This window comes from Mauremys mutica, chromosome 9 (assembly GCF_020497125.1).
Source record: "Mauremys mutica isolate MM-2020 ecotype Southern chromosome 9, ASM2049712v1, whole genome shotgun sequence".
NCBI lineage: Eukaryota > Metazoa > Chordata > Testudines > Geoemydidae > Mauremys > Mauremys mutica.
This window is the reverse complement of record NC_059080.1, coordinates 43,488,294-43,511,790: the sequence shown is the minus strand read 5'-3', so window position 1 is coordinate 43,511,790 and position 23,497 is coordinate 43,488,294. Positions and strand designations below refer to the sequence as shown.

Below are 23,497 nucleotides of genomic sequence, written 5' to 3'. Positions count from 1 at the left end.
ACTCAGTCTGATGCTGGCCCCAAGGGATGGGCTGGATGGGACCTAAGAGTCCTTTCCCATCTCAAATACTTATGGCATGATTACAGTGTTTGCTTATGGGGGGCGGGGGACAGCACAGTTAGTCAACCCAGCCTTCCAAACTCCAGCTCACCCCGCTGCATGACCCATGGGTCTCAAACCTGGGTCTGCAGGAGCAGCTAACCTCCAACCCTTCACCAGATAGCCTGCTAATGCTTGCATACCTGGGATCCATGAAGCCCAGCCCCAGTTTGAGGCTCTGCCCCTGCAGTCCTATTGGTGGAATCCCAGAGCAGCTGATTGGCCTATTGTCCCTATTTAAGCCAGCAGCGGGACCAGGAAGTTGTCTGAACAACTGAGCTCCACCCTGTTCTAGACTGTGTTCCCCCTGTCCCCTGGCTTGATTTCTTGGCATCCTGACCCAGTGTGACTCCTGGCATGTGATTCGTGATTCTAACCTCCTGGTGTCCTGACCCAGCTGACTCCTATCTTGTGACTGCACTCTGGCTCTGACTACTATGTCCAGCTGCCCACAACCTGTCCGTGACAGACTGTTCGGATCACACTAGAAGCATCAGACTCGCCCAAATGCCACCCCACCCCCCTTATAATCAAGCACTGCAGGCGCAAATTGTGCAGATGACCTTAGACAACTAGCAGCTGCAGGAGCAAGTGAGGCAGCTGAGTGGAGAATACTGTGCTGCCAATGCAGTGCCTGGCCCTGAACAGGGGCCTGCAATGCCATTGCCACAATGGCTTGACAGGAATCTGTGGCAGTTCCAGGGCTTCATGAACCAATGCCACCTTCTGTTCCAGGTGCATCCCCAAATCTATGCCTCTGACCAGGCTAACGCAGCCCTGGTAATCAGCCTGCTGCCAGGAGATGCATTAGACTGGGCCTCCCCCTTGCTGGAAGGCCATAGCCTGGTGCTGTTGGACTGGGATGCTTTTCTCCAGTTGATGTCAACCACCTTCAATGACCTGCACTGAGCACAAGCAGCCGAGGCAACCCTGAGAGGGCTCCAGCAGGGGCCAGGCATGATTGCCTCCTATGCAGTGCTCTTCCGCCACCCTACAGCACATACAGAGTGGAACGAAACAGCACAGCCATACCAGTTCCGATGGAGCTTGCAGGAAGAAATCAAAGATGAACTGGCCCATGTAGAGATGACAGCAGGCTTAGATGCCTTTGTAGACCTTACCATATGCATGGATAATCAGCTGAGAGAACAAAGGGAGGAGAAAGCAGTTGCCTGCAACCTCCCTTACCGTGGACCATGACCCCAACTTCTGTATCACCTGCTGAACCCATACAAGCCAATCTGGCTGACCAGCGACTCACACCTGAAGAAAAGGAACAACACCATCAATTGGGCTTCTACTGTGGTGAAACTAGTCATGCCATCTCAGCCTGCCCAGTACGAATGCCAAAGAGCCTGGGGGCACAAGCCAACCCAGGACCGGTGTGGGGAGCTGCCATGGACCTTGAAAGAAGAGAACTTCCCCATACTTTAGTCCTCACTGAACTGCACCCTGAGGCCCATCCACAGGCTTCCCCTTTGCAGGTGCCTATCAAGCTGCGCATACCAGGGGACCCTGACAGATTCCCCTCCAATTTGGGAGCAGCGGACAATTTCATGGATGCAGCTACAGCTCAGACTCTAAAGCTCCTCCTGCTACACAAGGCCATGCCCTTGATCCAGTTGAGGAGAAGATTGTCCTCCTGGAGGCTGTTATTCAGGAACACGGAGAAATGATGCAATTTGGTGAGATCCATGTCCCACATTTTCCCCTGATCCTTGACATCTGTTGACTGACCCTTCATGACACCCTCATTCACTGGTGAGAACAGAAAGTTACCTTCCCTTCAGAACTCAGCTGGCTGCAGGCGTAGGAGCCAGCAAATGTTGCACGCAGACCCAAGGAGGCTCAAGTAGGGGTAGTTGGCTGCACTGAAACACCTACTGGGGGAGCTATGGAACTTCCCTCCCCACCCAAAGTTGTGACAGTGGGCTCTGGCTACTAGGTCTGGCCCCCCATGACCCAGCCATGATCCAGCCATCCAGCACAAGTGAAATGTTGGGGCTAAGGAGGGAATTTAACCAGTGAACTAGTGGCTGCTAGTACACACCTTCTCCGCGCGCTTCTGCTACAGCCCAGCACGCATAACACACTTGAGTGGCGGTACACAACTGCTAGAGGACGGAAGCCATCTGCACTTTCTTCCATCCATGTTCCTGTTGTCATCAAGAGAAGGTCATTGGACCTCCTTCAGTAATCCAACATCCCCTTCCCCACAACTCATTATTACCTCTTCATGCCTTACTTCCCCCCAGCTCAGAAGCCAGCGCCATTCCTCCTACTCCCACCCAGCCAGCACCAGAGCCTCCTCACATCCTCAGTCAACACCATTCCTCCACCTCCCACCCAGCCAGTGCCACTTCATGTGCTCAGCCAACGCCAGAGCCTGCACCCCATCATGTCCTTAGCCAGTGCCCCCTCACAGCCTCAGACAGCACCATCCCTCCACCTCCCACCCAGCCAGCGCACCCTCATGTCCTTAGCCAGCACCAGCTCACATCCTCAGCCAAGGCCAGCACCCCCTCCTATCCTTAACCAGCGCCATCCCTCCACCTCCCACCCAGCCAGCACCTGTGACCCCTCATGTCCTCGGTCAGCACCATCTCTCCACCTCCCACCCAGCCAGCGCCTGCACCCGCTCACATCCTCAGCAATCGGCCTGTCACATCCTCAGCCAGTGCCATCCCTCCACCTCCAACCCAGCCAGCTCCCCTTCACTTCCTCAGTCAGAACCATTTCTCTACCTCTCACCCTGCCAGCACCCCCTCACGTCCTCATCCAGCACCATCCCTCTATCTCCCACCCAAGCAGCACCGGTGCCCCCACACATTCTCTGCCAGTGCCATTGCCCCCTCATGTCCTTAGCAAGTGCTATTGCCCCCTCACGTCCTCAGTCAGCACCATTCCTCCACCTCCCAACCAGAGAGCACCTGCACCCCCTCAGTTCCTTAGCCAGTACCATCCCTCTGTGATGGGTTCAGTCACAGAGACTCCCTTGGGACTGTCACCTGACATGCTGAAACTACCTCTGAGCCCATTTTCCCTGCCAGCTTGGGACTCCAGAACACTGTCTTGTTGAGCCAGACACACTACTCCGCTGCAACACAGACCCAGGGTCTGAACCATGCCCCCAAAGCTGCAGACTTTAACCAAAACTGCTCAGCAGGTTTCCTATCTCCAGCACCCAGACACCCAGCTCCCAATGGGCTCGAAACCCCAAATAAATCCATTTTACTCTGTATAAAGCTTACACAGGTGTGATAGACTCAGGCCAGTTGGGTACAACAGAATAGCTGAAGGCAGATATACTGGCCACTGGATTAACAGTTTTCTGTTCCCTGACTGACCAGAGCAGGGGCTGCTCCAGGCTAATGAGAACACCTGACTCTAATTAACCTGTAAAGAGTCAGGTGAGGCCATTCAGTTAATGTGACCACCTGACTCTAATTAAGGCCCTGCTGTTACTATAAAAAGGGCTCACTCCAGTCAGGCAGAGGAGAGGAAGTGTGGCTGAAGGGCTGGTTACTGAAGACACCCTAAAACATTGTTAAAGGAGCCCTAAGGTAAGGGAGAAGCAGGAGAGCTGTGGGGAAGTGGCCCAGGGAAGCGTAGCAACTCTGGTAGTGAAAGGTTGGCTGCCAACAACTGCTACCATTAGGGTCCCTGGGCTGGAACTCAGAGTAGAGGGCGGGCCCGGGTTCCCCCCAACCCACCACTACAGGAACAGCTCCCGGAAGGGGAAGTCAGGTCCCTGTCAGGACAGGAGACTGAACAGAGACACTGGGAGTTCTCTCACCAACCTCCTTGCAGCCTATGATGAAAAGGGCTCAGTAGACTGTAACCCTGGCCCTAGAGGGAGAAGGGCTACGTGGAGGGTCACAGTGAGCCACTGAGGCTAGGCATAAACCGCCTAGAAGTGCAGGACCCACAGGAGCAAGGTCAGAGCTCTGCCACACAGGGTAAACTCATTAATTGTCCACCCTCTATAACACTGATAGAGATATGCACAGCTGTTTGCTCCCCCAAATATTAATCACTTACTCTGGGTCAATTAATAAACAAGTGATTTTATTAAGTATAAAGTAGGATTTCAGTGGTTTCAAGTAATAACAGACAAAACAAAGTAAGTTACCAAGCAAAATAAAACACAAACACACAAGTCTAAGCCTAATACATTAAGAAACTGAATTCAGAAAACTGAATACACCTTCAGAGATGTTTCAATAAGCTTCTTTCACAGACTAGACTCCTCCTTAGTCTGGGCCAAATACTTTCCCCTGGTACAGTTCTTGTTAGTTCCAGCTCAGGTGGTAACTAGCGGATTTCTCCTTTGTTCTGTTCCACCCCCTTTATAGCTTTGGCATAAGGCAGAAATCTTTTGTCTCACTGGGCCCCACCCCTCCTTCTAAATGGAAAAGCACCAGGTTTAAGATGGATTCTAGGTGACATGCTCACATGTCCTGTGAGACCCCAAGTCTCCATTCTTCCCGGCCTGATTAACGGGACTGCAGGAAGGTTTACAAGTACATAGAGCCATTTACAACCAATTGTTTTAGTCAATGAGAGCCATCAAGATTCTAAACCACCATTAATGGTCCTCAGCCAGCACCATTTCTCCACCTCTCACCCAGCCAGCACCATCCTTCCACCTCCCACACAGCCACATCTCCACCCCCTCACATCCTCAGCCAGCACCTGTGCCCCCTCACGTCCTCGGCACCATCCCTTCACCTCCCACCCAGCCAGCGCCAGCACCCCCTCACGTCCTCAGCCAGTGCCATCCCTCCACCTCCCACATAGCCAGCACCATCCCTCCACCTCCCACACAGCCAGCACCTGCACTCTCTCATGTCCTCAGCCAGCACCATTTCACCCAGCCAGCTCCCTCTCATATCCACAGCCATCACCATGGACCCCTCACATCTTCAGCCAGTACATCCCTCTACCTCCCACCCAGCCAGCACCATCCCTCTAACTCCCACCCAGCCAATGCCCCCTCATGTCCTCAGTTAGTGCCACCCCTCCACCTCCCACCCAGCCAGCACCTGCACCCCCTCATGTCCTCAGTCAGCGCCATCTCTCCATCTCCCACCCATCCAGCACCTGCACATGCTCAGTCAGCGCCATCCCTCCACCTCCCACCCAGTCAGCACATGCACCCCCTCATGTCCTCAGTCAGTGCCATCCCTCCACCTCCCACCCAGCCAGCACCTGCACCCCCTCATGTCCTCAGTCAGCGCCATCTCTCCATCTCCCACCCATCCAGCACCTGCACATGCTCAGTCAGCGCCATCCCTCCACCTCCCACCCAGCCAGCGCCAGCACCCCCTCATGTCCTCAGTCAGCGCCATCCCACCACCTCCCACCCAGCCAGCGCCGGCACCCGCTCACATCCTTAGCCATCACCATCACCCCCTGTCCTCAGGCAGCGCCATCCCTCCACCTTCCAGCCAGCCAATGCCTGCACCCCCTCACATCTTTAGCCAGTGCCATTCCTCCACCTCCCAGCCAGCCAGCACCTGTGCCCCCTCATGTCATGAGCCAGCAATAGCAGTCACTTAACACAGCCATGCAGTCTTCACATAGATCTACCAGTGTAGCCGAGGTGGGTTAGTGGATTGTTTCCTGGGGTTTTGCATTTTTGTGGCTCTTTTGTGAAGCGTTTTTAATTTCTGTTGAAATCTGCTCCATACTCCCCATCTCTCAGACAAATTACGTGTGGTCCTTTCTGAAAATCTGTTTTCTAATCTATGTGATATTACTGTATTTGAACTCCAACTGTTCCTTTCGCATTTCAATATATCATTTGAAAACATATTGGTAACAGCCCAATTTCCATTTCCTGCTTATGTTTTTTTACCCCTCCAATCTGTCCCACAATCCCAAGCAGAGCCCCTTTGGCTGTTTTTCTTGCTATACTCTTTGTTTCTCAGAGGAACTGTCCTCTGTTCTACATGAAGTGTGAGGTGTGGAGCAGTTCCCCGTCTTCTTCCACATAGACGTGCACACATATGGATTTTTTTTTAATACTTCCTCCTGTTGCACCCTATTCAGTAGATTCCTTCATTCCCTAAATTTCCTTCCCTGAAATCCAATAGTCATGTACTGCTTTATTCTGTGCTCCACCCTTTACCAACCTGAATCCAAGTAGCCTGTAATCATAGGTTCAAATTTCCTTATTATTCTTGTATTCCCAGCTGGTTCCTCTCTGTTGATAAGAAGTAGAGTTATGTTGGATTCTCTGTCATAAAGGTGTTTTCTGATTTACCTGGGAACATCCTTGGTACCCATGCCTGGGTGTCTGTCACACAACAGATGATACTTGGGTAGTTGCCATCCACCTAGACCATGGGTCTGAATACTTCAAATTGGTCCAGGAATGTTTCATTGTCTGTTTCCTCCAGTCCTGGTGGTCTATAGCAGCTGTTCACTGGAGTTTCTTCTCTAACTGACATTAGCATTTGCTTATAGCACAGGTATCTGTAATAAGAATGTCCCTCATAGATGCAATGTTGCTGTTTTCCTTTCCCTTGCTACTTTGTAATCCTGTTTTAGTACAGGATATCACATAATGTGCCTGTATAATTACCACCTAATTGGGGACCCTCAATGCTAAAAGAATAATCCGCCACTGCTTCTGAACTACTTGAATAACTCCTTTAGCTGATAGCTTTAGTAGACTTTTAATCTCTTATATGAATCAGCCATTAGAGGGAGACAAAGTGACATTACTAGTATGAGTTACACTAGCCTGTAGTGTCACTCGTGGATTAATATTAATTATAGCTGTACCTTCCTTTCCCCTTTTAATCTGTGAGCACTGAGCCCCATGTGGTATTTATGTGACCAGTGGGAAGGTATTAGAACCATAAAGCAGCACAAATGTCATATTTTCTTTTATTTTTAATAGGCTGTGTCACAGGGCTGTGGTGTCACCCATTACAACTTGCTGAGTGACACAGCAAGATTTTCCTGGAGGAGAGAGAAATTGTGAGAGGTGAACAAGCTCATGTTTCATTCAAGAGAGGCCATTAGGCACTGGTACATAGACCTTGTGCTGGCTTGCTGTACAGAGGTGAATGCCCTTTACCCTTGTGGGCTGTAATTGTAGTAGCAATGACTAATGAAAAGGAATAAATATAGACCCAAGCCATAAATGCTGTTTGGTGAATTTGTGTATAGTTGTGGGAAATTTACACTTGCAGCCAGGACAGCAGTGTAGGAGAGAAGTGGACATCGCCAAGGGAAATGTTTTGTTCTACAAGAGGGTGGAAGCAGCTGCAGGGTTCCAGCACCATTCTATATGGAGAACAGACAGAACTGCTGTACTGACAGTGCTTCTTAGTTCCACCCTGGTGGGTTCTCCGTGCACGCTGAGCATGTGTGGAATGCATGTGTGAGGTGTGTGGGGAGGGTCATCACATCAATGTTCTTAACACTACAACCCACTGAGCAGTGAAAAGGACACGCCAGCATGACAGGATTACTTTGGCTGGTGAAAGCATTGGTGTGCATGAGGTGGCCTCCAGATAATGAAATTCCACTGGCAGGCAGTGTGTTCTGCAGGGTGTTGCTGCCAGTCCATTCCCCTCACTGCCTTCGTTTATTACAACCAAGTAAATGCCATCAAAAGCTCATAGCCTTTTTAAGGTGCACTTCCTGAAGCATTTGTTTCTCATTTTGCTCATGTAAGTCCCCTTGCACAGCAGTATTTTATTTGCATTTTACATGGTAACTTGAAAAGGAGACTCAGTGAGGCCGCAGCATATTAGCAGCAATGCTCAGACCCTGTTGTAATGGTAATCCCTGTAGACAGGGAAAGCTAATTTGAGTGGCTGCAGTGAGGGTGGGTTAAGTTTATAGGCACTGGTTCATAGAAACCAGCTCAGGCAAAGACCTTTCATCTGATAAACAAATCACTCTGCATTAAGTTACAAACTGTGAGAGCTCTCCAGTCACCCAGCACATTTGGTAAGGCCAGGGGCACAGCTGCATGCTCCTCCCGGTGTGAACACTGGTGCTGCTCTCCCACAATAAATGGGAAAGCTTACACCTGGAGATCATTAGCAGCCCTTTTAAGCAGTTCTAATGAATGTGAGTCCTAAGCCAGAGACAGCCCAACAATCAAGCCTGCCCACTCAGTGAGGTCTTATCAGCAGCTCGTATTTGGCTTATCTTGTCTTCTCCCAGGCATACTCTGCTGGATGTTTCATCTTCCAGGTGGCCTGGACCTGGAAGAATCTTTATATTTTAATTTCTTTTCAAAGTTTTCTCTGGCCCTCGCCTCCGTCCCTTCCCCAGATAACAACATGACAGGCTGACTGCAATGCCTGCATCCCCTTTCTCACCACTCTCTGGCCATGATGCCAGATTTGACTTATCAAGCTTCGCTTTCATGTGATAATAAAAAGAATCCCCCAGCAGCTGTTTTCTATCATTTATGTAAATTTTCCTTCAGCTTCTTCAGCAAGTTTCTATTGTTAACTCCTGGGCAGACAGTAAATCAGTATGAAGGATGCAGAGTCCATGAACTCCACTTTACCAGCTTGTGTTGCCTTTGCATTATATCTTGTCCTCTGACTCCATTACCTGGTAATAAATCTCCTCTCCATGCCTTGCTCCTGTACTGCAGGTCTGTATAACTCCATGGATAGCTGGATGATTGTCCCTAACATCAAACAGAACCACTACACCGTGCATGGGCTCCAGAGTGGGACCAGATACATCTTCCTTGTCAAGGCCATAAACCAAGCTGGCAGCCGGAACAGCGAACCTGCCAGGCTCAAGACAAACAGTATGTGCCAGGGCTTTTTTTTCAGGTTGGGTGGGAAGTAGAAAAGCAGCTTTATCAATCTTGGAGTTTAAAAGGATATTGCTGAGATTTTCCCTAACTCTTTAATTGCTGTGGCTTATAACCACCCTTTGTAAACTTGAAATCTTTGTTGTTTCCTTGCTTGACTTGTTTTTTCTTCCCATTGTGCTCACAAAACACAAAGGCCAGATTGCACGTGAGCCCTGGGCACTGCATGCTAGCTGGTGTCTCTAGGGTTGCCCCAGTATGCTAAGCTGTGTCCATGTTGCTTGTTGGGTAAGGTTTGTTATTGTAGGGTTATTCATGAGCTCCTTTATGGAAACATGTCTGTCTCTACTGTTTCCTCGTCCCCAGTCCCTTCCCCTCCATTCAGCTGTTGCATATTGTCTAAATCTTAGGCTCTGGGGCAGGGACTGTTTGGGCAAACATTCAGGTCAGTTCATATCCACTCTGAACCCACTTCTCCAAACCATATCTAGAAATCTGGCTTGGTCAAGAAGTGAAAGTAGCAGAAATCTGGTTGCACAACCTGTTCTTAATGAGCATCCCACATTTTTGGTGCTTAATAAAGTCAAACCTCTTGAAATTGACCTTTCACTCACTTCTGAGCACTGAGCTTGGTGTCTACTGGTTTATTAAGAGCAGGGGCGGCTCTAGACATTTCGCCGCCTCAAGCACGGCGGCATGCTGCAGGGGGAGCTCTGCCGGTCGCCGGTCCCGCGGCTCCGGTGGACCTCCCGCAGGCGTGCCTGCGGACGGTCCGCTGGTCCCGCAGCTCCACCCGAGCTGCGGGACCAGCGGACCCTCCGCAGGCACGCCTGCGGGAGGTCCACCAGAGCTGTGGGACCAGCGGACCCTCTGCAGGCATGCCGCCCCAAGCACGCGCTTGGCGTGCCGGGGCCTGGAGCCGCCCCTGGTTAAGAGAGGGTCACTCGTGTGAACTAGACAGCTCACTGGCTTATATTGTAGGGTTATTTGGGAGGACTGTGAGGCATGTGCTGGTTTGTTATCATAGGGTTATTAGGAAAAGAAACCTGAAAAGCATCTATATGGAAAATGTCATGTGCTTTGCCAACAAACATGAGAAAAAAGTTAGTTCAGACTTTCATTCTCCCAACCTAAATTCCCTCAGAGGGGAGGGAAAGAGTTAAAGACATTCTAAAAATAGGAGCGGGATCAGACAACAGGCCCATTGACTTCAAAGGGAACAGGATTGGATCCACTCTGGCCATGGAGTAGAACATGATATATGGAGGATTTAAACCTAATTTCCCATTAGCTCAGTAACACATCTGGGATGATTATTTCCCTCTTAGTGGTGATTTATAATACAAAAAAAAAGGTAAAAATATTGGAATGGGCAGTCGGTTTCCAAAGTAGTTGCAAGTGGCTCATCTCTTGGCTTTTGTCCAGCGCTGCCTGATTTGTGGCCACATCTTGTTGATGATTATAAAATTCCTCTGTCTGGTCCTGACATATCCAGTGTTCTTTTTTGTTCCTTTTTCTTGATGTTTCAATCATGTCTGAGTTCTGCACTTGAGTAGACTTTTGAAATGATTTATTGCTTCTACCGCCTCAATCTTTTCATGAAACTGTGGCAATTTTAAATACAATTAAATTAAATAAAGTCCATACATTGGAGAGAATGGATAGAAGCTGATGAAAACTCCAATCTAATTCTCTTTTGTTTATTAAAAATGTATCCCTCCCTCCAATGCTGTTTAAAAGCACGCTCTCTGCTTTGAAATACACTCAAGATGGAAATAAGAAATTGGTGACTTGACAGGCCAAGAGCTGATATGACAAACCTACTCAGAAGAAAGGAAAATAAGTTACTTTCAGTAGTTCCCTGGGGAGGCTGCAACTTGTTATTTTATTCAGTGTCAGTCATCAGAGATATTAGCACACTGCTAAGTGCGGTGCTTTACAGATGAACCTGATTTACTGAAATATATACGGGATCAAATTTTTAATTCTGATTGTTCACTGTCTCTAGCAGCTTCCTACATTTGTCAAACTGTAAAGCAGGAATTGCATAAAGTGCTATAAGAAGTGCTCAACATTACTGTTATGCATATTACAAAATGAACCTCTAACATTGGGATTGTATGATCGTTTAAATAATCATTGCATTCCCAACCCAGCAGAAGGATAAGAGAACGGCTAAATTAACATTAAAACATTATTTGCATGTGTTATTACAATATCTGTCTGGAGCCAACCTTCTCATCAGTGTCACCTTGAGACTTCTACGTAACTACCTGTTTCCACATGTTCAAAACTTGAACATCTCCCTTTTGGTTAACGTGCTCTGTGCTTGATGTCTGTCAGTCCCAATTTTTGGAAAGTTTGAGCAAACTGTGTCTACCTCATTTTGAGTAAGTTCAGGATGATGATAATGAAAGCGCTGCCGCTTGAGAGCCAGGTTACGTCTGCTGAGAGGCAGGAGAGCCTAAGCACCTCATTAGCACGAGAAGGATTGCACATGTCTCTTCAGACAGCCTGTGCTCCTCTCTACCCCTCATTTACTCTGCACCCTTGCGAGCAAGGCAACAGGCATTCCGAGGGCTTTGAACTTCCCTGTGCGAGTGCCGGACTGCCCCTAGCATGGAACTTGATTTGCAGCCACATGCGGTCTCCCCTGGAGTGCAGCAGTCACCCTTCAATCCCCCTCTAATTCTCTCTTCTTGTATGTTAATCTCTGCTCCGGTCCTTATATCAGCAGACACACAGGGAAAAGAGTGGACTGAGTTCTCTTCTAGCGGCTGCTAGTTGAGCACTGAGAGGCGAGGATCCCACCAGCCTGGTGTACAGGTCTAGAGAAGAAAGAGCAACATATTAACCATGGAAAATGTATTCTGGGAGCACTGCCTGCCATGAAGGTTGCTCAATGCTTCTCGTTATAAGACCCTCTTTTCAGCTGCTTTTAACTTTGCCAAGCTTTGACCATTTGGGCTGAAATTTCTCATGTCATGTGTCTGGCTCAGGCTGAATTATTTTTTTTCCTTTTATGAAATATTTCACCAAAAACGTCCAGCATTTCCGAGAAGGAGGCTGGGGGAAAATAAGTTGTTTTGCCCATGTGAAAACGTTCTGGCAGCCTTTCCCTGGAGAAGTCTAGGCTTTGGAGCAGGGACTTACCATTTTGACAGGAGTAGCCTTTGTGTCAGGGCTGTGGCTTTTTGATGTTCCCTATGAAAATCCATCCAAATGTGGCCATACTGTAAGCCTTTGAAAAATCTCAGGCCATACCTGCTAAGGCTTTCTTCCAGCAACTAACAGAAGTTGCTAGATCACAGGCCCTGGTTCTCATGGGTGACTTTAATCACCCCGATATCTGCTGGGAGAGCAATACAGCAGTGCACAGACAATCCAGGAAGTTTCTGGAAAGTGTAGGGGACAATTTCCTGGTGCAAGTGCTGGAGGAACCAACTAGGGGAAAAGCTCTTCTTGACCTGCTGCTCACAAACAGAGAAGAAATAGTAGAGGAAGCAATAGTGGATGGGAACCTGGGAGGCAGTGACCATGAGATGGTCGAGTTCAGGATCCTGACACAAGGAAGAAAGGAGAGCAGTAGAACAGAGACCCTGGACTTCAGAAAAGCAGACTTCGACTCCCTCAGGGAACTGATGGGCAAGGTCCCCTGGGAGAATAACATGACGGGGAAAGGAGTCGAGGGAAGCTGGCTGTATTTCAAACAAACCTTATTGAGGTTGCAGGAACAAACCATCCCGATGTGTAGGAAGAAAAGTAAATATGGCAGGTGACCAGCTTGGCTTAACAGTGAAATCCTTGCTCATCTTAAACACAAAAAAACCAGCTTACAAGAAGTGGAAGATTGGACAAATAACCAGGGAGGAGTATAAAAGTATTGTTCAGGCATGCAGGAGTGAAATTAGGAAGGCCAAATCACACTTGGAGTTGCAGCTAGCCGGAGATGTTAGGAGTAACAAGAAGGGTTTTTTCAGGTATGTTAGCAACAAGAAGAAAGTCGAGGAAAGTGTGGGCCCCTTGCTGAATGAGGGAGGGAACCTAGTGACAGAGGATGTGGAGAAAGCTAGTGTACTCAATGCTTTTTTTGCCTCTGTCTTCACAGACAAGGTCAGCTCCCAGACAGCTGCACTCTGCAGCACGGTATGGGGAGGAGGTGACCAGCTCTCTGTGGAGAAAGAAGTAGTTCGGGACTATTTAGAAAAGCTGGATGAGCACAAGTCCATGGGGCCGGATGCACTGCATCCGAGGGTGCTAAAGGAGTTGGCCGATGAGATTGCAGAGCCATTGGCCATTATCTTTGAAAAATCATGGCGATCGGGGGAGGTCCCGAATGACTGGAAAAAAGCTAATGTAGTGCCCATCTTTTAAAAAGGGAAGAAGGAAGATCCAGGGAACTACAGGCCAGTCAGTCTCACCTAAGTCCCTGGAAAAATCATGGAACAGGTCCTCAAGGAATCAATTCTGAACCACTTAAAGGAGGGGAAAGTGATCAGGAACAGTCAGCATGGATTCACCAAGGGCAAATCATGCCTGACTAACCTAATTGCCTTCTATGATGAGATAACCAGCTCTGTGGATGAGGGGAAAGCAGTGGATGTGCTATTTCTGGACTTTAGCAAAGCTTTTGATACAGTCTCCCACAGTATTCTTGCCAGCAAGTTAAAGAAGTCTGGGCTGGATGAATGGACGGTAAGGTGGATAGAAAACTGGCTAGATGGTCGGGCTCAACGGGTAGTGATCAATGGTTCAATGTCTAGTTGGCAGCCGGTATCAAGTGGAGTGCCCCAAGGGTAGGTGCTGGGGCCGGTTTTGTTCAATATCTTCATTAACGATCTGGAGGATGGTGTGGACTGCACCCTTAGCAAGTTTGCAGATGACACTAAACTGGGAGGAGTGGTTGATACGCTGGAGGGTAGGGATAGGATACAGAGGGACCTAGACAAATTAGAGGATTGGGCCAAAAGAAACCTGATGAGGTTCAACAAGGACGAGTGCAGAGTCCTGCACTTAGGACGGAAGAATCCCATGCACTGTTACAGACTAGGGACCGAATGGCTGGGCAGCAGTTCTGCAGAAAAGGACCTAGGGATTATGGTGGACGAAAAGCTGAATATGAGTCAACAGTGTGCCCTTGTTGCCAAGAAGGCTAATGGCATTTTGGGTTGTATAAGTAGGGGCATTTCCAGCAGATCGAGGGATATGATCATTCCCCTCTATTCAGCACTGGTGAGGCCTCATTTGGAGTAGTGTGTCCAGTTTTGGGCCCCACACTACAAGAAGGATGTGGATAAATTGGAGAGAGTCCAGCGGAGGGCAACAAAAATGATTAGGGGGCTGGAGCACATGACTTATGAGGAGAGGCTGAGGGAACTGGGATTGTTTAGCCTGCAGAAGAGAAGAATGAGGGGGGATTTGATAGCTGCTTTCAACTACCTGAAAGGGGTTCCAAAGAGGATGGATCTAGACTGTTCTCAGTGGTAGAAGATGACAGAACAAGGAGTAATGGTCTCAAGTTGCAGAGGGGGAGGTTTAGGTTGGACATTAGGAAAAACTTGTTCACTAGTAGGGTGGTGAAGAACTGGAATGGGTTACCTAGAGAGGTGTGGAATCTCCTTCCTTAGAGGTTTTTAAGGTCAGGCTTGACAAAGCCCTGGCTGGGATGATTTAGTTGGGTTTGGTCCTGCTTTGAGCAGGGGGTTGGACTAGATGACCTCCTGAGGTCCCTTCCAACCCTGAGATTCTGAGATTCTATGAGTAGAGACTTCTTCAGTTTTAGCAAGTAAAATCTCCAAAGATTGCTTCCACACTGGGCATGCTTGGGCCTCTCACAGCTCCCAGGGCTGATCAGACTGCATGTACATCATGCCCATGGAGCCAATGAGCATATTCCAGCCCTGGGCTACAGGAGCAATGCTGGACTTTCCCTGTGATGGCTGCTCCCAGCTGCCTTGGGCCGGGCTGGAGCTGGGCTGGAACTGAAGAGCTGGGAGCCTGTATTTCCTGTGCAATCCGTAACCTGCTATTGGAGCTCAGGCCGAGGGCAGGGCAAAAGCTGGACTGGGGGAGGGAAAGGAGTAGTTTGGGACAAGCAATCTAATGGGATAGGAACTGGAGGTAGGGGGAGGAGAGAAACTGTAACTGGGAATTGGAGGCTGAGAGATTGAACCGGGGAGTGGGGAGCGTGGGACTGGGCTCATGGTTAAAGCAGTTGAATGCAGCCCTGGAGAATTGGATTTTATCCCTGCCTGTGCCACAGAGCTCCTGTGTGATGCTGGGTGAGTCACTTAAACTGGTCACTGTCTGTTCTTAATTTTCTGGGTGTCCAACTTGAGACCCTGGTGTCTGATTGTATTAGTGCTGAGCGCTCAGAGCTGCAACTGAAGTCAACAGTAGCTGTGCTTTGAACATAAAGTTTTACATGTGCTATGAAATCAGATCCAAGGTGTCTCGGATTGGGTACCCAAAATGAGTACTTTAATCTTTCTGCCTCAGTACCTCATCTGTAAAATGGGCATCTTACGGGGGTGTTTTGAAAATAAATTGATGTTGGTGAAGAACTCAGTGTCATGAAAAATAGTATGTGATCATGTAAGACTGTGTTATAATGCATAAGCACAAAGGGGCTGAATTAAGGTTGCACAGGCAACCTTAATTGTGTGATTTTCCAACTTTTCAGTGATTACTAAAGTTGCAAAGTCAATGTCCTTTTAACATAGTTTTTCTGTGTTTTTATTTTTATATAACAATATATAGTTACAGATAAATAAACTCTACTATGTTGCGGCATGGCTGCCATTTCCTGAGCAAGCAGAAAATGAACAATGCCCTGTGAAGGAACCTGTCTCTTTAAGGTTCTCCTGTGGGTATTAATAGGCCTATTTGCTGCACACTACAAACAAATGTATTGCTCTTTGTGTATGAGGATCCTACCACTTTGTACTGGGTTTGTAGTGGTTTGCTCTGGGTTATTTCTCCTTCCTGTATTTGTCAGTGTAGAACCCCGTGTGCAGCAATTTGTTATAGTCCTTCAAAAGAGCCAATTATAACAGAGCGCGTACTTCCCAAATGATGTCACTTCAGAAAAATGTCAACAGTTGTACAAGAAAAGAATGACCAGTTAACCTATTTTGGATTCTACTCTCTGCTTCTGAAGCAGTGTTTTGAGAGTTTCCACCATAGACTTAATGTAAGCGGGGGAATGGTCCCGCTATTGTGGGGAACTTTCCTGGCTTCTGCACTACCCCGGTGAAGTGGGCCAGCGAAAGGATCTGAGTCCTCACTCCCACTTCCTTTACCCAGAGGCCTCCCTGCCCTTGAGGACTCCCCTTCCACTCTCCTGTCTGGCAGAGTCCTCGTAACCCCAACAAGGCTGGGCCCAGGATTCCTGGGGGGCTCAACCCCCAACCCTGCTGTGGTCACCCAGGACAGGGGCTAGGGTGTCCCCACTCCGGGGTACTCTCTTTGCGCTGCGCACCTCCCTGACCCACTGATCACATCATACAATTTAAAGCAAATACAAGTTATTTAATTAACAATTAATTTTAAAAAAGAGTAAGGAAAAATGGGAAAGGTTAAAGGAAAACACATCACGCTGCTCTGTGGCAGAGAACATCACAAACAGTTTCTCTGGAACGTCAGGGCAGTTCACAGTCTGTTCCGTGTAGGTCCCAGGCCTCCTTCTCAGGCCCTGGCTGTGCTGCAGGGACGCTGCGGGTTGGACACTTGCTCTGGCGGTGGCCGCACACTCTCAGGCTCTGGGTGACAGGACCCTTCTCCCCAGCGTCACCACCACCCTGTCAGGGTTACGATCCCCCTCCAAGTCTGGCTTGCAGGGCCTCTTGGCTGAGTTGTCTCCCTGTGCTGGGCCCACTGCCCAGGGTCCCCCTTGCTCTCCCCAGCTGCTCACCGCACCCAGCTCCAGACTGCTCCAGCCCCAGCTCCAGCTCCATTCTGCCTCAGCACAGCTGCTGCTGCTTCTCTGGCCTCTCTGGCTCCAGTTGCTACAGCTCTGCTCCCAGGGCAGGTCTGCTCTGCAGGCTGCTTCTGTGACTCTGCTCCCAGAATCTCACCTGATTCCTGGGCTGCTTTTCTGGCCCCTCTGGCTCTGGTTGCTGCAGCTCTCCTCCCAGGGCAGGCCTGCTCTCTCTGGGCTAGGCTCTGGCTTTTTGAGCCAGCAGCTTAGCTTGGGCCCTTGCTCTCTCCTTAGCTCGGCCCCACTGTGTCTGACGCAGGCAATTCCAGCTCCCACAGAGGATGGGACCCCCCTGGCCTCCTGACTCCTTGATTAGCCTGCCCTCCCTGTCAATCAGGCTGACCTGGAGCATTGGCCTCTCCACATTGTTCCTGGAGACTGTCAGTCTCAGGCTCCTGATTTCCCATCGACCCCTCCCTTTTTAGTGCTGGGAGCTAGCAACCAAACACCTCCACTGAATGTTACTAAGGGGGCAACAGTCCCCTTACATTAAGGCCTGTGGCAAGACAGATATTAACTCCCAGAATGCAAAAGTGTCAGTGCTCCCACTGAATCCTCATTCCTTAACTGGTCAGAATGTAAAACCAACTGGCGTGGAGGGTCTATTTTGGTTTTAAGACAGGGTGAAAAGCTGATGTTTCCGAAGTAAGCACACGCCCTTGGCCTCATTAAGTGTCCCAAAGTGCACCTGGCTCCTCACAGAATACAGAGAAAGCCACAGCTCCTGTACTGAAGGGAATAGAGGGGAGATGGCTTTTATTGGTGGAGCTTTTCCAGTGCTTTAAATACTCAGCCCTCTACTGACTCATGCTGATGATACGTTTCCACCTGTTGACATTTATGCATCACTTTGTAATGGCTGATGAGCTCCAGGCTATGATAATGTGTGTCCCATGGGCTGGTTTTCTGTAAGTCACAAGAAGTGGAAATTATCATAACATTATTTGGAAAATGGAAATTAATAGTACAGCTGGAAGGGCCCCAGGTTCTGCGCTTAGTCCAGATTAAGGGTTTGTCTTGCTGGGGAGGTCATTCCTGAATAAGGCAGGGTGTGAATTTAAAGTACTATAGCTTTTGCAGAATAAGAATGTCCACACAATGAGTTATCCCAGAATAGCTATTCCAGTCACCTTCCCTGTATAGACAAGCTCTAACCTCTTTGACATTGATGTTCTGGACTTACACTGCTGTAACTGAGAGCAGAAGCTGCCATCTGGTTAGGAGCTGAAGGAATCAGATCCACTTTCCATTGTTTGTCTCGTAATGCATTATGATGATGGAGTACACAGAGAAATGCCTTCACTTCAGCAAAGAAATGTGTCAGGTGATTCTAAGGCGAATGCCCCATTTAGCAGGTGTTTCCCTCTGGGCTATTAATTTTAGGAACAGTTGGAAGTGTGTATCCTGCACACCCTCATAGGTTGGGTCTATGGCAGTGGTTCCAGTTTGGATTTACAGTGGTGGCACGTCAGGCAGGGGCTAGTCTGAGTTTCGGGCCAGGGCGGGGCTTTGTTTGGTGTGGGTTCACATTAAGGGCTGAGCTTTATCTGCATTTGGGACGAGGGCATTGGCTGGTCCAGTTTTCAGACTCCAAGAAATTATTCTAACTAACAATAAAACACTAGTCAAATGCTAACGAATGGCCCCTGTCTCTTCTGTGAGGATCCCAATACCTCCACACACAGGATGCACCTTTTCACACTTGCCTGCCACACACATGACATAAACCACCTTTAGCACCATCCTTCTCCAGCTACTATACTCTGGACAAACCAGTTGATCATCTACTGTAAGAGCAATTCAGCTGCTGTCATGTATTATTCAATAATTTTTAAACCTGTTTGAAGTTCAAGTTGGGAACATCTGAAAGTTTGATCTCATCCTCGGGGGAGTTGATTCATCATGGGTTCTGCAGGTCTGCTGGGTGAGCACCAGCTCTTAACACACATATGTTGTGAGGAACTGGATGCTATGTAGCAAGCAATTCCTAAACAAGAAAATCCACAGGGAGTCTGTTTGGAGATTTGTATGTTTTGATAGTTATATTGTGTTTCTGTTATTCAGCGGCTCCATTGCAATCTAGCTGCTTGTCCTCCTCCAAGACAGTATCAGAGAAGAGGACGATAATCACCAGTTTTCATGCCCACTCTCAATCCTGTTCTCTGCTTTGCAGCCTTCATTCACCCGTTAGTTTTCTGACTGCATAGCAGACAGTTGTGGACTTACCTACCATGCTGAGGGGTCTGGTCTTGCTTGCTTTTTTCTCCTGCACCCTCAGAGGAATAGTGCACCCAAGTGTTTCAGACATTTATTTTGGTCTTATGCTGGTCTGTTCAGGCTTCTCAGTGTCATGCTAAGGGATGTAGCGTCTTTCTCTGGGCCAGGTATAAGGATGTAAATTGACAGAGAGAGGCATCATCTAGGGGACCAGATGTCCCGATTTTATAGGGACAGTCCTGATTTTGGGTCTTTTTCTTATATAGGCTCCTATTACCCCCTATCCCCTGTTCTGATTTTTCACATTTGCTGTTTGGTCACTCTAGCATCATCAGCCAGGCTTTGCATCCTGGTTACTTCTGCATAATCAGAATCGTTGACTTCTTAGCTGACTGACCAGGACTGGAACACTGTTGGTTCTGCTCTCCAGCTGAAGTAGGCAAGAAAAAGCACTGCAAAGAAAGGCGTCGGGTGTGTGCTACTTGCGGCATGTTACCCTGGGATTATTTGCTTGGTTTGCACTTCAGCCATGCAGACCGCAATGGGTGTCTGCTCTAGTGCCAGAGATTGAGTCCTTCCTAGACGTAGGAGTCCAGATCCTCCCTAGGCAATGTTGTATTGAAAGCCAAGCCCAGATCAGAGTTTCAGTGTCTCACCGTCCCTTCTCTCTAGGACATAAATCCAGGTGGCCTCAGAGAGTTTCTGTTCCAATTCCAAACTACCCCAGGGGGTCTGCGTCCCCCTCCTGAAGAAGTGCCATGGGATAAAGACTCCTGGAGGCTTTCGTCTTGCCTCCTTTGCTGTTCCCCAAGACGTAGAGGGCAGGGCCATCTACAGAGCCACCTGAAGGTGGGGGAGGATACGCTGCACCCCCCAAGGGGAGGTAGGCTCCCATGGTGCTGTGCCCACATGCAGTCCTGCACTTTCTGCTCAGTCTGGCTCTCTGTGCCTTCAAAGAAATTCAAGCTTCATTTCCATGCTGATAGCTGGGGAGGAGAGTGACAGAGCCATAAAACCTAACACAATGCCTCTTCCCAGCAAAATGGCAGAGGCTTAATGAAGAGAGTCACCGTTTACTTATTCTCTGTTGGAATCAATAGGGCTAGAACAATTGAGTGAATAAGTGCTTTTTCAGTGCTGGTTCTGCAGGCGGAAGGGAAGGAGCCAAATGAAGATACAGTCTGAGAGCTTTGTAAAGTGCAGAGCCTTGGCATGTTTGCATAATAAGGTGCTTTACAAATGAGGCCACATTGTGCAGAACTCTGGCACACATCTACAAAAGCCTGGGCTAGCATGTACCAGTAGAACTGGGACCTGTGGCAATTGCTCAGCATACCCACAGGTTTGGTTCCCAGATCTAAAATCTACAGAAGAGGCATAAATAGGAGAGGGAGATTGCCTGGGGCTCCCAGTCCACCTCCATAGCTTCTACCAAGCCCACCAGCCAACCGGTAGCCTGTTGTTAACCCTTCCTACTTTATGGCCTTTCAGAAATAGATACTTCTTCATCTCTAACATAAATATCTCTTCAGCTTCAGTTCCTTGTAAAGAGACAGAATGCAGTTCCTATTGATGGGGGGGATTTGCTAGACATCTCTGGCAATCTGATCTCCAGTGCCCTAAGGAGTGTGTGACTATGGCATGTTTGCATTGCCCAGTGTTGGTTGTACAGACCAGGAGGCGGGTACTATTTGGACTTACCTCTGCTGGCATGACAAGTGGGATAGCAGATCCTGCTGAGCTTAATTGTAAATTATTCCCCTGCCAGAGTGCTGAGAAGGAAAGGACAGCTTGGTACACTGACTGGCCCATTAACTATCTTTGTCTCACTGACAAAGTACTGCTTAGGTAAACGGAAAAATACATCTCTTGGTCTAAATATTAATGCCCAGCCACAATGGAACTGAAACACATGCAATTAAACTGCAGGGAGGTGAAGCAGAGTGAGAAATTATCTGTAGAGAATGACAAAGAAATATTTCTTTAAAAGACAAAAGCAGTTTCAAAATGTCATATTTTCAAGGAGCTGTGATTTAGGTGGAGACACAGAATGCGTTGGGGCCAGTGAGTGGAAATGGCAGACACCTGACTATCCTGGGCTTGCAAAAGGAGAGGACATCTCAGAGCAGTTACCTTGGAAATTATTAGCGACAAATCCAAAAGCTTTACAAATGAGATGTACGTTGAAAGAGACAGGTTAGAAATAGACTCAAAAGGGAAGGAAAAACCATCCAGGGTGCAGACAAGCTGAGCAGGGGAATATTTCCAGTTGTGGTTGAGAGAACAAATGAAAAAACAGTCTGGTTTTTGAAGTACAGTCCCAAGGAAAACGAGCAGGGGATTTGAAGAGAATTTTCTCTAGCTCTTCTGTGCAGCCAGCAGGAGGGCACCGCGCTCAATACGCAGTGAAGTGCCTGTCCAGAGTCTGATTCCTGCACAGCAGGAGCCTTTGTGCTCTTCAAGACACCAAGTTAATTTGACAAGGTATGTCCATGTGCCCACATGAAAGGAGAGACAGGAAAGGGACAGAGCAGGCTCCAGTAGCCCAACATACAAACAAAGACCCTTTAAGGTGCTGAAAGAGAAGCCTTAAAATGATCCTGCCTTGAGGGTTTTACCCTGATGATGCCCTGTGGCTTCCATCCAGCTATTTCTGCACCCGTGTCTCTGCAGCATTACAGGTGTGGACAAAGTGTGCCCTAGCGATAGCGTGACAGATTCATGGCCCACATATTGGGACACAGGGCTCTTCTGTTGAGATGTCAGGTGCTCAAGCTCAGTGTTGGGATGTAAAGGGTATTTCTAATGTCACACTAAGGTTAAGTCAGGGGTGTCTAGTCAGCGTCAGTCTAGAAGTATAAGAGGGGTTGGAGTAACTCTCTGAGGCTGAGGGAAGTAGGGCAGAGACTGAGAGATCCTGTAGGGACAGCACAGGCAGCTAGAGAGAGCTTTGGTTGATGCTTTTGCTTTGATGGGTGTAGCTGAGACTTGGAGCCCCATGGATGAGTTGGGAGTGTCTCTGGTGTTCTCAGGAAGAGAGGTGCAGCCTCAGAGTGGGAGAGAGGTCAGCCCAAGAAGGAACTCAACAGGCTTTCCATCTCTTGTGCTGAAATGTTTGTAAAATGTCTCTCAGGTATCAGTGCTCCCAGCCATACCACATACATAACGAGAAGCCTGAGGTTTGCCATAGAGGATTAGCTTCATTGATTCTGTGGCCAGAATCATAGAATATCAGGGTTGGAAGGGACCTCAGGAGGTCATCTAGTCCAAACCCCTGCTCAAAGCAGGACCAATCCCCAGACAGATTTTACCCGAGTTCCCTAAATGGCTCCCTCAAGGATTGAACTCACAACCCTGGGTTTAGCAGGCCAATGCTCAAACCACTGAGCTATCCCTCCCTCTGGAACCATTGTGATCATCTAGACTGACCCCCTGTATAACGCAGACGAGAGAACTGCCCCACAATGATTCCTAGAGCAGAGCTTTTAGAAAAACATCCCATCTTGATTTAAAAATTGTCAGTGATGGAGAATCCACCACAACCCTTGGTGAATTGTTCCAATGGTTAATTGCTCTCAGTGTTATAAATTTATGCCTTATTGTGAGTCAGAATTTGTCTAGCTTCAACTCCCAGCCATTGGATCATGTTAGACCTTTGCTAGACTGTAGAGCCTGTTATTCACTCCTCACATAGATACTTACAGACAAAATCAAGTCACCCCTTAACCTTCTCTTTGTTAAGCAAAATAGATTGACCTCTGAGTCTGTCACTATAAAGCAGGTTTTCTAATCTTTTAATGATTCTTGTGGCTCTTCTCTGAACCCTCTCCCATTTATCAACATCCTTCTTGAATTGTGAGCACCAGAACTGAACAGAGTATTCCAGCAACAGTCGCACGAGTGCCAAATACTCCAAATATTCAAGGTTCCTCTGTTTGTACATCCCAGGATGTACTGAACACTGTAACTGAACACCAGAGTTTCAAACTGACCAGTTAACCACAGACCTCATTTGGAACCAGAAGTACGCAATCAGGCAGGAACAGAGACAAAAAAAAATAAAAAAATACTGTACAGTACTAAAAAACTAAAGGGAAAGCAGCATTTTTCTTCTGCATAGTAAACTTTCAAAGCTGTATTAAGTCAATGTTTGGTTGTAAACTTTTGAAAGAACAACCATAACGATTTGTTCAGAGTTGCGAAGAGCCTCCATTCCCGAGGTGTTCGTAACTCTGAGGTTTACTGTAGCTCTTTTGGCCATTGGAGCTCATGTTCAGCTGATTATCTCCTGCTCCCCCTCCTCTGCCCCCAAGTAAAGGTCCATCTGTCCTGTGTGCTAGCAGATGACAATACCTGAAGTTTCAGAGGAAGGAGAAATCCTTCCCCACACTGCATCTTAACCA

General features: G+C 48.2%; 1 protein-coding gene across 5 annotated transcripts in view; it reads left to right on the top strand.

The window, feature by feature from the left end:
* The window catches only part of LOC123377623 (probable E3 ubiquitin-protein ligase MID2), a 432,199-nt gene that overhangs the window by 365,711 nt on the left and 42,991 nt on the right, over window positions 1-23,497 (top strand). For all 5 annotated transcript variants that reach the window (XM_045030745.1, XM_045030744.1, XM_045030748.1 and 2 more), the window contains exon 8: window positions 8,732-8,893. In XM_045030745.1, the coding sequence (XP_044886680.1) occupies window positions 8,732-8,893 (162 nt within the window). The remainder of the gene's footprint in view (window positions 1-8,731; window positions 8,894-23,497) is intronic.